Here is a 17,800-nt window from a genome sequence, read left to right as displayed (position 1 = left end):
AAATCCTCTTTAAACCCCATTGATTCAGCACACTGTATTATTACTTGTCACTGTTAAAAACTACATAAAAAGAAAAGTGATGCATTAACCCATTTATGCCTAGCGTCTAGAAAAAAGGCCTTGGCAAACAGCGTGGATGCGGCATCTCATCTGGGTCTGCGCTGTTTGCTTAAAGGAATTCCTGTAAGAAATATTATAAATATAGAAATAAATATACTAGACATCTAATTTTGGAAATAAATTGATCCAATTAAGAAGGATGGGAGAGTCCACTAGGCATTAGTGGGTTAAACCATGATACCCTGTGAGAGAAGACAGCTCCAATATCTATCTTGTACGGACATCTTTTCTGAATTTCCTTCTCCATTTCATCTTGGTTGGAAAAACTCTGGTAACGAATGTAGATGTCATCCTTAAGCGTGAACGAGAATTCACGCTTACTAAAGTAATCCTTAGGAACTGAAAAGTTAAATAAAGTCTTTATTAATCAAGCAATGTTTGTAACACATGTATGGCCCCTGACTCGCAGCAAAGTCGTCCATATGCTGTTTATCTCAGATCTCCTGATTTGAAAATCATCAGGAGTTATTCTTCGTCAAGACTTACCAGCATACTAATAAATATAATCCATAGATCTCTAGAAATTGAAAAGAAACCAATTTCATGATACAAGCCTGACGACTTCAGATTTGTGAAATTGACACTTTACCAATAATGCCAACTTAACTGTAGTTATTCATCAGTATATTAGATTTTTGTATTTCTTGCATCAGGACGAGGGGATTAACACCCTAAAAACAGGACTGTCCCGCTATGATCGGGATGTCTGGCATGTATGCTTTTACCATGTATCAAGAGGTTAACATAAGGAAACCAGTAAAAGCATTAACGAATTAATGCAAACAATGTAGCAATAACAAATTTACCTTTAAAAATGTATTATTTGCCCGTTGAATCCATGTCAAAATTGTTTATTTAAAGGGTGATAATCAGCGCAAAGCAGATAGTTCCTAACACACCCGCAATTACATCCACTATGCGGGTGTTTACCTGGTATCGCGGCGTCATACTGGAAAAGGAGTGTGCTTGAATGCAATGAGCATTTATTAGACCAATGCAACTTATAAAATTTGGTTCACTTAACCATTTTGAGATTTTATATAATAAACTTCCAATTGGAACAATGGTATTCCCACTGATCATGTGTATATCCCCTGACGAAATGTGCGCTCTTTAATTATGCTAGATTCTACCATGATTTCATAATTCGAAATTTTTAAAAAAAAATGATCGATATTACCAGCATTTCGATAAGAGGGAATTGTATATCATTTCGTAAACAAATTTTGAAATTTATTATTAATTGTCAAAATAACAGGGCCCTAATTTGGCCGTTTTTGGAACCAAAATTCGGCCCCATTTCCCCCTTAAAATCTAAAAATTCCCCCTTCCAAAACACATATATACCAATGTTGCCAGCTGGTATCATGCTATTAATCATTGATTAAATGTATATTGATGTATATTACATAAAAATATAGCTACTATAAGTGTTGAAAGGTTGGTTAAAAGATATTCTTAATTTCCCCTTATCGCCCAAAACGACGCGAAATTCCCCACTCTAAGGGCCCCGGCCCAAATCCCCCAAAGTGTAGCAAGGGCCCTGAAATATCAAACTTAATGATACGCTCACAAATAACTGATGAAAAATTGCAATGACGTTACATTATAACATTATGCTGTCATGCAGGGCGTAGTACTTAGATCCGCCTAGGCCAGGGATCAGGAGGTCACGGGTTCGATCCCCACTCGGCCTTTGTGGGAGCATCCTGTAAATCTCCCCCGAAGACACCAAGTACTGGTCCTATCTAGGCCTTAGACTTCTTGAATAATCATATCGCGTCGACGCTCTAAAGGAACCCTGCAATTAATGGGAAGAAGAATGGTTCGAGATTGCCTGGGGACGATCGATCTAATAACAAATTAAACTAATACATACCGCCGCCATAGTTCAACCATCTATAGTATGGACCATAGGGAAACAATTTCTTATAATATATGGGAAGGAGGTCTGGTAGACACTCAGCGTCGTAAGCATTCTCTTCCGGCATTGTTGAAATTGTTTGTCAATAACAAAATGAAAGTACAATTTGGCGCCAAATAGCCATGACACGAATTACGGCGGCCCACGAATTACCAAAATCTACACAATGCACATCAATCGTCCCAAGACTAGCACGTCTATCCGTTGTATCGGCCTTCTTAACTCCTTACCACATAACTTTACGTATTTTGACAAACGTGTAGTCCCTTAGGCTTAGAAAGTTAAATTTAATTAAATAATTTTCTAACTAGATTCAAGCTTTACTGTATTCTATAGGTCTTTGGCATCAAACAGCATAAAACCTAAACAGACTGCGAGTTGCTCGCAGGCTGTTCTTGTTTTATGCTGTTTGCACAAAGCCATTTTCATATTGATTCTGATTTGGGAAGGTTTAATGAATACATACGAATGTGTTATATGTAAATATTTTGTTAAATGTATATTATTGTAGATCTACATAACAATGAAAACTGCATTAAAATCATAATTTTTTGACAAAATACTGGCTAGACTGAGCTCCATGTAGTTTACTCAAACCTGGTTGTCTCTCGGGTCGGTTTGTCTCGCGGTATTTCATAAGCGCCCTTTGGTTTTTTTAATTTACAAACCTGTGTGACCTACTTGTTTAATCTGACAGAAATGTTTCGATTTTTGGTAAGTAAATACCCCAAAGCGATTTAAAACATCATTTAACCCTTTACCACTTAGCTACCTATTTTGACGCGTTTGTAGTCCCTTGTGCTGTTAAATTTAATTAAAGACCTTTCTAACTAGATTCAAGTTTCAAAAGCTTCATTTCCAACCCTAATTAAGATACTGATGAGCAGCAAACAGCATAAAACCTAAGAAGCACGCAAGTTACTTTCTGGTTTTATGCCGGTTGCATAAGCCATTGCCACTGTGCTTCTTATGAGGGAAAGAGTTAAAACCAAAATAATGAAAAATCAATCTTAAAATGGAATTTTTCCTTTCAACTTTTTCCCTTTTTGAGTTCGTCTGCTTGCGAGTATAAGGTCATACACTAAGGGCGACAAAGGGTACACGAAGCGATACACAACATTTTGCGCGACAGTCGCGGCGACGCACGATATTTTATTTTTCAAATATCGCCCATATTATCTGAATCTCGTGAATCGCGGTCTTATTTCAGACCGCGACAGTAGACACACGAAGCGATACTCGATATTTTTCTTGACAGTCCCGGCGACGCACGATAATTTTCTTGACAGTCGCGGCGACGCACGATAGTTTGCGCGACAGTCGCGGCGACGCATGATATATTTAACACGATATATCGATATCGCCTTTTGGGCTACCTACACAAGGGCGATATATCGTCTTAAATATATCGTGCGTCGCCGCGACTGTCGCGCAAAAATATCGTGCGTCGCCGCGACTGTCGCGCAAAAATATCGTGCGTCGCCGCGACTGTCAAGAAAAATATCAAGTATCGCTTCGTGTGTCTAGTGTCGCCCTTGATGAAAGAAGGGCGAGATTATAGATTGCACTATCCGGATTCCGTATTTAATACATATCATTACTACATGTATAAGAAGTAACAAATTGAAATCCCCAACGGATAGTTAATCGTATATGCCGGACCAATATGATAGAATCGGCCGATATTCGAAGCCTGTACAAAAGTCCGATCCCAAAAAAGCCAACTGAACAAAATAGCGTCCTTATCATTCTTAGCCAATAGTGATGCATAAAATATAGTCACACATAAACGAAAAAACAATAAAAAAAAAATACGCAAAACATAATCGGTTTAATCAAAATTTCCATTACAACTGAAGTATCGATTTAATGCACGACAAGCTTAATTCAATGCCAACTTAAATACAATTCTTATAACAATAAAAAGTACAACGATATCATCTTCAATTTTCTGTTCTTCTATTTATACTTGGATACGTATGTATCGAATGCTTACCGTTCTGGCCAAAACAGGATTTTCGAAATGACCATTAAGATCGATGTCATCTATTTCTATTGTAGTTTACAATTTTGCATGAAAACAAACACTCCGAAACATGTTTTGGATTTATGCAAAGCGTAGTTATCTATTTCTCTTTCAATAGTTTACTATTAAAAACAAAAACGCTTGAAATGCTTTCCCTAGAATCCTGAGTGTATATATCAAATTAGGCGTTTCGTAACTGAAATTATGTCACGTGATAGAATTCATACAATTTGGGGCGCCGTTTTTCTTTAATTTAAAAAGTGCTTTTCTGATAAAAAATGTATTTGATGATATAAAGAATTTAATTTTTCTTCCTATCAAGAAATCTATCGAGCGCCGTTGTGCTATTATTGAGATATTTATTTACAGTATATCAATATTTCGAATTCTTGATATCAATATATTTGTTGCTATCATAAAATAATTCCTAATGTTAATAAATGATATAAATAACATATTTTTTTATATGAATAAATATAATTTTTGATATCAGAAAATCGATTTCTTCGTATTATTTTAAAGGTAATCGTTTTATTTTATTTGTATCAAGAATTCGAATTTTTGATATCAAGATTATTATTTTGATATCAAGAAAATGAATAATTTACATCAGAAATTCCTTTTTTATCAAGAAATCGATTTAATGATATTAAAAATTAATTATTGTCATAATGAAATCGAATTCTTGATCACACAAAAATAGGCTCGATTTCTTGATATCAAGAAATCCTGGAATGTGATTTTCGGTCTAGATATAACAAACAATTAATACAGAAATGTCTACAAAATAGTAGATAAAATGCGCAATCAGTTCAATTAAAAGAACGAAAATATTGTTAAGTAAAACATTATTCTAAATGAACTTAATCACAGGTGGAAGTAACGTACCCTGGATAGTATATAGACCCAGGAGCCCAATATATTCAAATAAATATATGAAATCAGAGATGAGAGAAAAAATGACAAAGAGTCATGAAATAAAATCCCCACCCTCTGATATTGGAATCATGATAAGTTGAGCTCGATAACACGTCAGACTGCAACAGAGATCGGACTAAAGTATCTTGTGGACTATATGTATTTTGTTCATAGAATATTTTGTAGACTTGGAAATTGTCGAGTTAAATAGCAGAATGAGTTTCAATTAACATTTCTTCGGGTTGTGCGTCTTTATTCCGCCGAATAAATTTGCAATATTTTTTTTCTTAGTTTATCTGAAAATTATCCAGTAATATTGTATATACATGTATTGTGCTCAAAATACATGTGTTCACGCTTTAATTAAGGCTTCTCAAGAATTGTTGTAAATTAAAAAATAAGATATAGATATATATATAAACATACATTCATGCTGTTTCTTACTAATTATAATACGTAACTATAGCATTTCTGTCTTATACTGCTTTATAGTGACTGAAAGATGTAATCTCCTAAAAAACATATCTTTAAGCCAAATCAAAGGAATGTTAGTCGATTTCGTGGATTAAATCAAGCATGCTCTGTAGATAGCCTTCCTGTCAAGTTAATTGATCCATATATTTATCAGAAACAGGATATATGTCGACTCTCGCGTTTTTAAAACTGTGTTTCATTAATTTTTAACCATTTATTATCAATATGGCTGCCCTCGACACATTAATTCTTGATGCACATGCTTTGTGACGAAAAAATATCCCCTTTTTGTCTCCCCTGATTTTTTATAAAACGCGAGAGTCGACAGGCGATATCATTGTACACCGATGTTTGAACAGTACAAATATCGCGTGTCGCTTCGTGTATCGCGCAAATATCGAGTATCGCTTCGTGTGTTAGGGTCTGAAATTAGACCGCGTTACACGAGATTCGGATAATATGGGCGATATTTGAATAATAAAATATCGTGTTTCGCTTCGTGTGTCGCGCAAAAGTGTATCGCTTCGTGTTTCGTGTGTCACCCTTTGAACGCGAGACACGATATTTTACGCGATACTCAAAGCGACACACGATATATTGCGCGATACACGAAGCGACACACGATATTTTTCGCGATACACGAAGCGACACGCGATATTTAGCGCGATATTTCACCTTTTGGGCTACCTACACGAGGGCAATATTTCGTGGTACATTCTCGCGCGTCGCTTCGTGTAAAATAGCATGTGTCGATTCGTGTGTCGCGCAAAATATCGTGTATCGCTTCGTGTGTTGTGTGTCGCCCTTGATGAAAGAAGTGCCTGAATATAGATGGCACTATCCAGGTTCCATAGTTAAAACCGTATAAAATTATGTATTTTCGTGACTGATAGAAAAAGGTGGTTTTTGAAAAACGGTAGTGGGGAATATATGTATGTTACATCATATTCGTGTCGATCAGTCACTGAGTATGGTCCATAAAAGTGAAATTTCATTTTAAAATGCTCTATAACTTTTAGGGGTAGGACCTTAAGCCCCCACCCCCGATTTCAGGAGGGGGACAATCCCTCCCGAAAATACCCCCTTCGCCACTTCGTTGCTCAATAACAAGCGTTGATGGGAAAATTCGCACCCCCTTTTGAAAACCGTAGCTACGGGCCTGCTGGATGTCAAAATAACGTAGGGACCGTTGTCCTGGCTGTCAAAATAACGTAAAACCATTGTCCGGTTGTCAAAATAATGTTGGAACAATTGTGCAAGCTGTTAAAATATTGTATGAACCGTTGTCCTGGCTTTATACAAATAACGTATAAACAATTGTCCGGGATGTCAAAAATTTGATATACCATTGTCCTTGTTGTCAACATAACATAGTTATTAACAGGTCAACGTGGTTAAATAGATATGGTGTCCGCCTAGCGACCGGGAGGTCACGGGTTCGATCCCCACCGTGGGAGCGTTCTTTAGATCTCCCCCAAAGACACCAAGTACTGGTTCTAGGCCCAGGAAACGGACTCGAGAGCGTTAATATAAGCTTAAGGCTTTCGATGCAATCGAGCTAAAATAAAAAGGTTTAAACTAACATAACATAGTGACAATTGTCCGGGTTGTAAAAGTAATGTAGAAGCAGTTGTCCGTAAGCACCGCTATCCCGATACCTGTATACAAAGAGCCCATAGTAATGAGTAAGCACATTAACTTAAAGATAACGTTTCGGTAACCAAAACAAGTAAACATACAATAAAATAGTTTATTCCAATTGATAACAAATAACACTGTTGGTATCTATCTATCTATCTATCTATCTATCTATCTATCTATCTATCTATCTATCTATCTATCTATCTATCTATCTATCTATCTATCTATCTATCTATCTATCTATCTATCTATCTATCTATCTATCTATCTATCTATCTATCTATCTATCTATCTATCTATCTATCTATCTATCTAGCTAGCTAGCTAGCTAGCTAGCTAGCTAGCTAGCTAGCTAGCTAGCTAGCCATCTATCTATCTATCAAGCCATCTATCTATCTATCTGTCTGTCTGTCTGTCTGTCTGTCTGTCTGTCTGTCTGTCTGTCTGTCTGTCTGTCTGTCTGTCTGTCTGTCTGTCTGTCTGTCTGTCTGTCTGTCTGTCTATCTATCTATCTATCTATCTATCTATCTATCTATCTATCTATCAATCTATATATCTATCTATCAATCAATCAATCAATCAATCAATCAATCAATCAATCAATCAATCAATCAATCAATCAATCAATCAATCAATCAATCTATCTATCTATCTATCTATCTATCTATCTATCTATCTATCTATCTATCTATCTATCTATCTTTCTATCTATCTATCTATCTATCTATCTATCTATCTATCTATCTATCTATCTATCTATCTATCTATCTATCTATCTATCTATCTATCTATCTATCTATCTATCTATCTATCTATCTATCTATCTATCTATCTATCTATCTAGCTAGCTAGCTAGCTATCTAGCTAGCTAGCTATTTAGCTAGCTAGTAAGCTATCTATCTATCTATCTATCTATCTATCTATCTATCTATCTATCTATCTATCTATCTATCTATCTATCTATCTATCTATCTATCTATCTATCTATCTATCTATCTATCTATCTATCTATACTGTGTCTAACTCCCCTTGCGGATATTATTGACAGGTGCCCTATTTATGACGCTGATCTAAAACCGAGCGTTTAATGAATTGAGACCATTTGAACTTAGGCCGTTACATGTACAAGTATAAGTGATAAGTAGTGACCATTTCAGCTTGTCCTTTGTCATCACGTGATCATCTAACGCCCGACCTGCTCGAGCACTCTGGATCAGCAGACGATTTATTTCATATATCAATCTAAAGCCTATCTTACGGAGGAATCCGAGATAGCCGATGTATCACGATTGCTGCTCGAGATGATAAAACGCGGGAAAGAAAAACACGGCATTTAAAGATCAATGTAAACATTGTTCTTGTAACAGTAAGTAAAGCTTATCGGCATTACTTGATGGATTGTGATCACACCGGCGTTTTCCTCCAAATTTAGAAAATTATTTATTATGCTGAAAACTTTATAAAACATGTAGATGTACAATTTAAAAGTTGCATATTAAAGGGATCTTTTCACGTTTTGGTAAATTGACCAAATTAAAAAAAATGTTTTTTTTTCAGATTAGCATATTTTCGTTGTAGTTCTGATAAGCGTGAGGGAACAGTAATACAGAACATTGACCATGCTATAAAATATTCATTATATGCATCTTTTTAGGACCTGACAATTATAAAGCATTGCAACACGAAACGATTAAATAATTTCTAAAAGAGTTTTTTGTGGTTAAATTTTGTGACACTACGAGGATTGCATATAAAGTATAAAAAACATCATAGTATGAGCACAGCTAGATGACCTATAGTGGTCAGCGATAGACTTTTACTCCAGGGGTCAGTGGTTTGAGCCCAGTTGAGGGTTACTTTTTTATATACTTTTTTTCACTAGACTTAAGTTCCAATGTTTACATTTATCAATATAAAGCATTTGATGACAAACTTCAATGCATGCCAAAATCTGTGTAAAGGCCTCTTAAACATCAAAGTGGTAAATGATTTCCTTCAAAACCCTGTTTCTATCAACATTAAACAATTAGTTTATTAAACCAATCACTCTAAAATTTAACTTACGCTGTGCTTGAAAGTATGAACTGTCTTAATCAGGACTCTGAGCCTCATGTCCGGCAGGATAATCTGCCTCTAAATGAACCAGGTTTACGTCAGTAGACTCGACCGTCAATGAAACTTTGCTGTAATCAACATCTCACAACGATGCACAGGACTCAATATTTGATACACAATCCTCAATTTAAAAAAATCAGAGTTTTATAAATGCGCAAATGATAGTCAGTACTGTAATTTGTTTAGATGTTTTCATTCTACACCGAAATTGTTTACATACTCAAGGTTGGCGCTAAGGAAAAAAATGAGTAGCCAAATTTCAGCGTTATGATGGCGACCCACATCATAACCTTATTTGCTCTACACATAAGTGTACCTGAAACTGTGAGTTTGAGACTAACAAAGAATGAAAATCATAATAGTTTTTAGCCTAAATGTATTAGTATCGACAAACATTGTTTTTAATTATCAATACAACCACATTTAAATAAAATATTTTTCACATGACATTTAAATGCTTCATTTTATTTAGTTTTATTCAATATTTTTTCATTTTAAGGTATTTCCCTGTATTAACAATAACTGTATATAATGCCAGAGCCTTACCCTAGATTGTTTTCAGACGCTCTGGTCTTTAACGGGCCAGTCTTATGATGGGTATCCGCCCCTTCTCACCAATATGTGTTATTGTACTTGTCAAACAACATAGTTTGATGCTAGAATTGGGTCACATTATGGTAAAGAACTTCTCAAACTGGTCCAATAACTGACAAGCAATTAATTTTAAACAAAATGCTTTATTCATGTCAATACAGGCACACAATAATTGGTCAAACATCAAGGGTTGTTATATGTACAGAAGCCAAATGCTGGTCATTGTCATTGCATTTTCAGTGGCGTAGCTGGGCTGATTTTCAGTGTACGCAAACTGCATGGTAGGGGGGTCCGGAAATGTGTTATCTCTTCATAGCTGTACGTGCATTCTAGAGTTTTCAGACAATATTATCGTACAAAATATGGCGTAATAAACTCTGATATGATACCATTTATCTTCGATTTAAAAACATGATTTTCCTTTATTAAAAATATATGCCTGTGGTAGGATTCAAACTCACATCGCTAGATTACTAGTTTTCCACTCTAACCACTGGGCCATAGAAGCAATTGTGTAAGAAAAAAAATTAAATCAATATATAATCAAATGCTTGATATAATTAAAAAAACCCAGCTTAACCATATTTTGATTTAATGATTAAAATATAATAGACTAGTTTTAATTCAACATTGTAATTAAAAAAAACATGTAATAGATCTACAATTACTTTTATGCTACAGTAAATCAAACATTCCATGGACAGGTTGATCTTGTGATAAAATTGTGGTTAAAGGCGTAAGTTTGGCGACAATTAATTGTTACATTTACTTTTTCAGTTATTTAAAATAGAAATCTACCTTGTAGGAAATGTGAAATGTAGCATGTCAGTCCATTCTTTCGTCAAAAAACCTATCTTTATTAATTCTTCATTTGTACGGGAATCTTCTGCGAAAACATCACAATACAGCGGGCTATGCTTGTGTTCATCCGCTATTTTGAAGACTGCCGTGTAGTGTTTAAGCCTAAATCATTAATATCAGCCAATAAGTAGTCGGTTCAAGCATTTCGCCTTAAACACTACAAGCCGCGTGAAAAACTTTTGGATACAAGGGGCGTAACAAAGATAGATCTACCAGCATTTTATTAGTAATTACGCGTTAATTAACACAGTTTGTGCCCCTTTAATCGCATACGATTACAGTAGGTTAGTGTGTGTTTTTTTTTTAAGTGAATGGAGCAAATTGTAAATAATGAATTAATACCTGATCTTTAAAACATGTGACTTTTGTCGAATATTACTGACTTTATTGAATGCCTTGGACCTGACCCTCTTAGGTTAATGTTTTATTGCATTTTTTGACTACTTGATTTTTCCATTTATGCCAACGAATCGTACTCACTGAGTACTTGAGTACGCCTGTCTATGCCCCTGATTTTGCACACATTCATGTAGTTAATTTTGTTAATTACATTTTCTGTACTTTGTTAGTAGTTTGGAAAGCAGTTGTAGATGAATTGATGCACTGTTTGACAATCTATATCAACTTTCATAAATATATATTGGACCCACCCACTTATGTTAGTAGGTCACATTGGGTGCAAGGTTTGTGGAGCAAACTTTTTCCACATTTCTCAAGCCATGTTAATTGCAACATAAAATATGTCATTGACATGAAGTTTAAATGTCAAAGAGATGATCCGCACTCTTATCTAAGTGCATTTGAAGACAATGGTGACAAAGCAGAGCAGGAGATATTTATTAAATTGCAAAAAGCGCCTAAGAAAAAGGCATTTGCAAACAGCGTAGACCCAGATGAGACGCTGCATGATGCGGCGTCTCATCTGGGTCTGCGCTGTTTGCTTACAGGAATTTATGTAAAAAATATCTTAAATTATAGAAATAAATATATACACTGTATTATGTGAATTGGGAGTAAGACATCAAACTGGGAATGGGCATCAATTTGGTGATTTTTTCAAACAAAACTATTCATTTCATGATCTAAATGTATTTTTGTGCTATTTTATCTATACTTCAAGCTTAATAAGCAATTTTCTATGACTTTTTCATTAACAGTGATTGTTTTTTATGACCCCCCACCACTATTGTGGGGGACATATTGTTTTTGCCCTGTCTGTTGCTTTGTTTGTTTGTTTGTTTGTTTGCTACAACTTTAACATTTTGCAATAACTTTTGCAATATTGAAGATAATAAGCAACTTCATACTTGGCATGCATGTGTATCTTATGGAGCTGCACATTTTGAATGGTGAAAGGTCAAGGTTTGGGTCATCATTCAAGGTCAAAGGTCAAATGTATGGGTCAACATTGCTCATTTAATGTACACTTTTGCAATATTGAAGATAGCAACTTGATATTTGGCATGCATGTGTATCACATGGAGCTGCACATTTTGAGTGATGAAAGGTCAAGGTCAAGATCATCCTTCAAGGTCATAGGTCCAATATATGGGGACATCGTGTTTCACAAACACATTTCTTGTTTTAAAATTTGAACCGTATTTTTTAACTGTGGTCATGCGCCACATGGACACAGTTTCATTTTATACGGATTTTAAAAAAATCAATAAAAATCCAGTTTTGTAGTAAAATCAATTTAAATGATGTTATTATATATGCAAGTTTATATTTTAATTATAATTTGTAAAACAAAATAAATACAACTGTGGAAAAAACTCTATTTATTCCCAAATTGATGTCTTATTCCAACTTCACATAATACTGTGTTATATACTAGACATCCCTAATTTTGGAAATAAAATGATCAAATTTAGAAGGATGGGAGAGTCCACTTGGCATAAATGGGTTAAGCAGGAAAAATACTTATTGACCTGCCTTATGCCTAGGATGTGACTCAGAGAGTGGTGGTGCTGCTGATTATGGCAGCCAAATTCTGTTGCTGCAGTTTATGCCTGGTGATGCTGCTGCTGATGATAACAGCCAAATGCTGCTGCAGTTTGTGCCTGGTGATGATGTTGCTGATGATGACATACACACTGCTGCTGCAGTTGGTGTCAGGTGGTGATGCTGCTGCTGATGACAGTCAAATGCTGCTGCTGCAGTTGATGCCTGATGATGGTGCTGTATTATACATGTTCATACCTAGGCAAATGCAAACTTAAAATTTGACCATAAAATAACTTGAACTGGAGTATCATTCAATGTCTGATAAATAATGCAAGAAAGATTTTTAGACTTTAAACATTTTTTTAGACTTTAATTCTGTTATTTAATAGGAAATTATTTAATTTTGTTCACGATACATAGGCAATTGCCGTAACAGTCTTGAGTGTTGAAAAGAATGGCAGTAAAAGGATTGTTGACACTTGTAATGTTGTTTAAGAGACTTTAAATGATAAGTTTAAACATATTTATTTTAGCTCGATTGCATTGAAAGCCTCAGGCTTATTGAAAGGCTCTAAGAGTCCGTTTCCTGGGCCTAGAACCAGTACTTGGTGTCTTTTGGGAGAGATCTAAAGAACGCACCCACAGTGGGGATCGAACCCATGACCTCCCGGTCGCTAGGAGGACACTATATCTATTACACCACTGCGACTGCTTTATTTGCTGTTTTAGGGACATAATGTTTGACCTATTATTTCAGGTGTTGTTTTGTCATATCCATGTTCACATGTTCACATGTTTGATTCAGATATGCAGCTGACAAGTTGGATTGATTGAACATGATCCTGTCTCACCAAGACCAGTAGCTGTGAGCTGAGCCTGATCATCTTGTGCACGTTCTCATGAAGAAAGAAAGCTACCACGAGATTGCTGATTCGGACTATTTGAGATAATTCATTAGGATTGAAGCTCTCTTTGGTGTCATGGGAGTCATGTTTGTGTTTTGCTCATCTGAGCAGAAAGTGCTCATGTTGAGCTATTGTGGCTTTTCGGAGTCTACTACACACATCTACTACTACATACAACTGACTACTAAATACAATTGACTACTGCATGTTAAGTTCTCTCAATGATGGCGTCTTAATTTCTCTCAATGATGGCGTCTTATTTTCTCTCAGTAATCGCGTATAAGTTCTCTCTGTTCTCTCAGTGTTAAGTTCTCTCAATGATCGCGTTTTAAGTTCTCACAGTGATCGTGTATAAGTTCTCTAAGTTCTCTCAGTGTTAAGTTCTCTCAATGATGGCATCTTAATTTCTCTCAGTGATTGCGTCTTAATTTCTCTCAGTAATCGCGTCTTATTTTCTATCAGTGATCAGGTATAAGTTCTCTATGTGCTCTTGCTGTTAAGTTCTCTAAGTGATTGCGTGTTAGGTTCTCTCAATAATCGTGTCTAAAGTTCTCTCAATGATCGCGTACAAGTTCTTTAAGTTCTATCAGTGTTAAGTTCTCTCTGTGATCGCGTGTCTCTAAGTGATCGCATCTTAATTTGTCTCAGTAATCGCGCATAAGTTCTCTATGTTATCTCATTGTTACGTTCTCTCAGTGATCGTGTCTAAATTTCATTTAGTGATTATGTATAAGCTCTCTTGTTCTCTTTGTTCTCTCAGTATTAAGTTCTCTCAATGATTGCATATAAGTTCTCTAAGTACTCTCAGTATTAAGTTCTCTCAATGATTGCATATAAGTTCTCTAAGTACTCTCAGTATTAAGTTCTCTCAGTGATTGCATATAAGTTCTCTAAGTACTCTCAGTATTAAGTTCTCTCAATGATTGCATATAAGTTCTCTAAGTACTCTCAGTATTAAGTTCTCTCAGTGATTGCATATAAGTTCTCTAAGTACTCTCAGTGTTAAGTTCTCTCAATGATTGCGTCTTAAGTTCTCTCAGTTATCGCGTATAAGTAAGCTAAGTTCTAACAGTGTTAAGTTCTCTTTATGATAAAATCTTTATTCTTTATTTCTCTCAGTGATCGTGTCTTATTTTATCTCAGTAATGGCGTATAAGTTCTCTATGTTCTCTCAGTGTTAAGTTCTCTCAGTGATCACGTGTTAAGTTCTCTCAATGATCGCGTAAGTTCTCTCATTGACCGCATGTTTATTTCTCTCTGTGATCGCGTCTTAATTTCTCTCAGTAATCGCGTATAAGTTTTCTATGTTCTCTCATTGTTAAATTCTCTCAGTGATCGCGTCTAAGTTTCTCTGAGTGACTGCGTATAAGTTCTCTTTGTTCTCTCAGTGTTAAGTTCTCTCACTGACTGCGTCTTTAGTTCTCTCAGTGGTCGCTTCTTATTTTCTCTCAGTAATCGCGTATAAGTTCTCTATGTTATCTCACTGTTAAGTTCTCTCAGTGATCGCGTCTGAAGTTCTCTCAGTTATCGCGTATAAGTTCTCTATGTTCTCTCATTGTTAAGTTCTCTCTGCCATCACGTCTTATTTTCTCTCAGTGATGGCGTCTTATTTTCTCTCAGTAATTGCGTATTAGTTCTCTATGTTCTCTCAGTTATAAGTTCTCTCAGTGATTGAGTGTTAAGTTCTCTCAATGATTGCATCTTAATTTTTCTCAGTGATCGCGTATACGTTCTTTAAGTCCTCTCAGTGTTAAGTTCTCTCATTGACCACATGTTAATTTCTCTCTGTGATTGCGTGTTAAGTTCTCTCAGTGATCGCGTCTTAATTTCTCTCAGTAATCGTGTATAGGTTTTCTATGTTCTCTCATTGTTAAGTTTTCTCAGTGATCGCGTCTAAGTTTCTCTCAGTGACCGCGTATTAGTTCCTTTTGTTCTCTCAGTGATAAGTTCTCTGAATGATCGCGTCTTTAGTTCTCTCAGTGTTCGCGTCTTATTTTCTCTCAGAAATCGCCTATAAGTTCTCTATGTTCTCTCAGTGTAAGTTCTCTCAGTGATCGCGTCTTTAGTTCTTTCAGTTATTAGGTATAAGTGCTCTTATGTTCTCTCATTTTAAAGTTCTCTCAGTGATCGCAGTGTTAAGTTCTCTAATTGACCGTATGTTAATTTCTCTTTGTGATCGCGTCTTAATTTCTCAGTAATCGCGTATAGAATCTCGTATGTTCTTTCATTGTTAAGTTCTCTCAGTGACCGCGTCTAAATTTCTCTCAGTGACCGATTATGAGTTCTCTGTGTTCTCTCAGTGTTAAGTTCTCTCAATGATTGCGTCTTTAGTTCTCTCAGTGGTCGCGTTTTAAGTGCTCTTATGTTCTCTCATTGTAAAGTTTTCTCAGTGGTCGCGTCTTATTTTTTCTCAGTGATCGCGTCTTAAGTATAAGTGCGCTAAGTTCTCTCTACGACTGCATGTTAATTTGTCTCTCTGATTGCGTGTTCAGTTCTAACCTAATTTCTCTCAATAATTGCGTATAAGTTCTCTATGTTCTCTCATTGTTCGCGTATTTGTGTTCTCTCATTGTTCATTTCTCTCAGTGGTCGCGTATAAGTTTTCTTTGTTCTCTCAGTGTTAAGTTCTCTCAGTGATCGCGTATAAGTTCTCTAAGTTCTCTCAGTGTTTAGTTCTCTCAATGATCGCGTCTTTAAGTTCTCTCAGTTATCGCGAATAAGTGCGCTAAGTTCTCTCAGTGTTAAGTTCTCTGTGATTGCGTGTTAAATTCTATCTAAGTTGTAACCTAATTTCTCTTAATAATCGCGTATAAGTTCATTATGTTCTCTCATTATCCAGTTCTCTCAGTGGTCGCGTATAAGTTTTCTTTGTTCTCTCAGTTTTAAGTTCTCTCAGTGATCGCGTATAAGTTCTGTAAGTTCTCTCAGTGTTTAGTTCTCTCAATGATCGCGTCTTAAGTTCTCTCAGTTATCGCGTATAAGTAAGCCAAGTTCTCTCAGTATTAAGTTCTCTCATTGACAGCGTGTTAATTTGTCTCTGTGATCGCGTGTTAAATTTAACTAAGTTTTAACCTAATTTCTCTCAATAATCGCGTATTTGTGTTCTCTCATTGTTCATTTCTCTCAGTGGTCGCGTATAAGTTTTCTTTGTTCTCTCAGTGTTAAGTTCTCTCAGTGATCTCGTATAAGTTCTCTAAGTTCTCTCAGTGTTTAGTTCTCTCAATGATCGCGTCTTAAGTTCTCTCAGTAATCGCGTATAAGTAAGTTAAGTTCTCTCAGTGTAAAGTTCTCTCATTGACCGCGTGTTAATTTGTCTCTGTGATCGCGTGTTAAGTTTTAACTAAGTTGTAACCTAATTTCTCTCAATAATCGCGTATTAGTTCATTATGTCCTCTCCTTGTTCAGTTCTCTCAGTGGTCGCGTATAAGTTTTCTTTGTTCTCTCAGTGTTAAGTTCTCTCAGTGATCGTGTATAAGTTCTCTAAGTTCTCTCAGTGTTCAATTCTCTCAATGATCGCGTCTTAAGTTCTCTCAGTTACCCCAAAAAACTGAAATGCACCCAAATACACCCAAATCGCTCAAAAACCCAAATACTCATAAATTGGGCAGGTTATTTTGGGTATTGTGGGTCGTTTTTGGGGTATTTGGGGGTCTTAGGTTCTCTCAGTTATCGCGTATAAGTGCTCTAAGTTCTCTCAGTGTTAAGTTCTCTCAATAATAGGGTTTTAATTTTTCTCACTGATCGCGTCTTATTTTCTCTCAGTAATCGCGTATAAGTTCTCTCTGTTCTGTCAGTGTTAGTTCTGTCCATGATGGCATTTAATTTTTCTCAGTGATCGCGTATAGTTCTCTATGTTCTCTCAGTGTTTGTTTTCTCAGTGATTGTTTGTTATTTTCTCTCAATGATCGCGTCTTAATTTCTCTCAGTTATCGCGTATAAGTTCTTTAATTACTCTCAGTGTTAAGTTCTCTAATTGAGAGCGTGTTAATTTCTCTCTGCGATTGCGTGTTACGTTCTCTCAATGATCGTGTCTTAATTTCTCTCAGTAATTACATACAAGTTCTCTAATTTCTCTCAGTGTTAAGTTCTCTCAATGATCGCGTCTTAAGTTTTCTCAGTTATCACGTAAAAGTGCGCTAAGTTCTCTCAGTGTTAAGTTCCCTCATTGACCGCGTGTTAATTTGTCTCTGTGATCGCGTGTTAAATTCTAACTAAGTTATAACCTAATTTTTCTCAATTATCGCGTATAAGTTCTCTATGTTTTCTCATTGTTAA

At 35.8% G+C, this 17,800-nt stretch overlaps 1 protein-coding gene across 3 annotated transcripts in view; it reads right to left on the bottom strand.

Annotated features, from left to right (window-relative positions):
• LOC127863582 (DNA primase small subunit-like) overlaps positions 1-2,201 on the bottom strand; it is a 39,617-nt gene extending 37,416 nt beyond the window's left edge. For 2 of the 3 annotated variants that reach the window (XR_008041103.1, XM_052403146.1), the window contains exons 1-2: positions 2,000-2,199; positions 302-459 (exon numbers count right to left, since the gene is read on the bottom strand). Coding sequence is in view for 2 of the 3 variants with exons in the window: in XM_052403146.1 (XP_052259106.1) it covers positions 302-459; positions 2,000-2,111 (270 nt within the window). In the remaining variant the exon portion in view is untranslated. Of the gene's footprint in view, positions 1-301; positions 460-1,999 lie in introns of all 3 variants that reach the window. The other variant, XM_052403147.1, reaches the window with a different exon arrangement.
• Between the last annotated feature and the right edge of the window lie 15,599 nt (positions 2,202-17,800).

Source organism: Dreissena polymorpha, unplaced genomic scaffold, assembly GCF_020536995.1.
Source record: "Dreissena polymorpha isolate Duluth1 unplaced genomic scaffold, UMN_Dpol_1.0 chrUn017, whole genome shotgun sequence".
Taxonomy (NCBI): domain Eukaryota; kingdom Metazoa; phylum Mollusca; class Bivalvia; order Myida; family Dreissenidae; genus Dreissena; species Dreissena polymorpha.
This window is presented reverse-complemented; position numbering and strand designations above follow the sequence as displayed.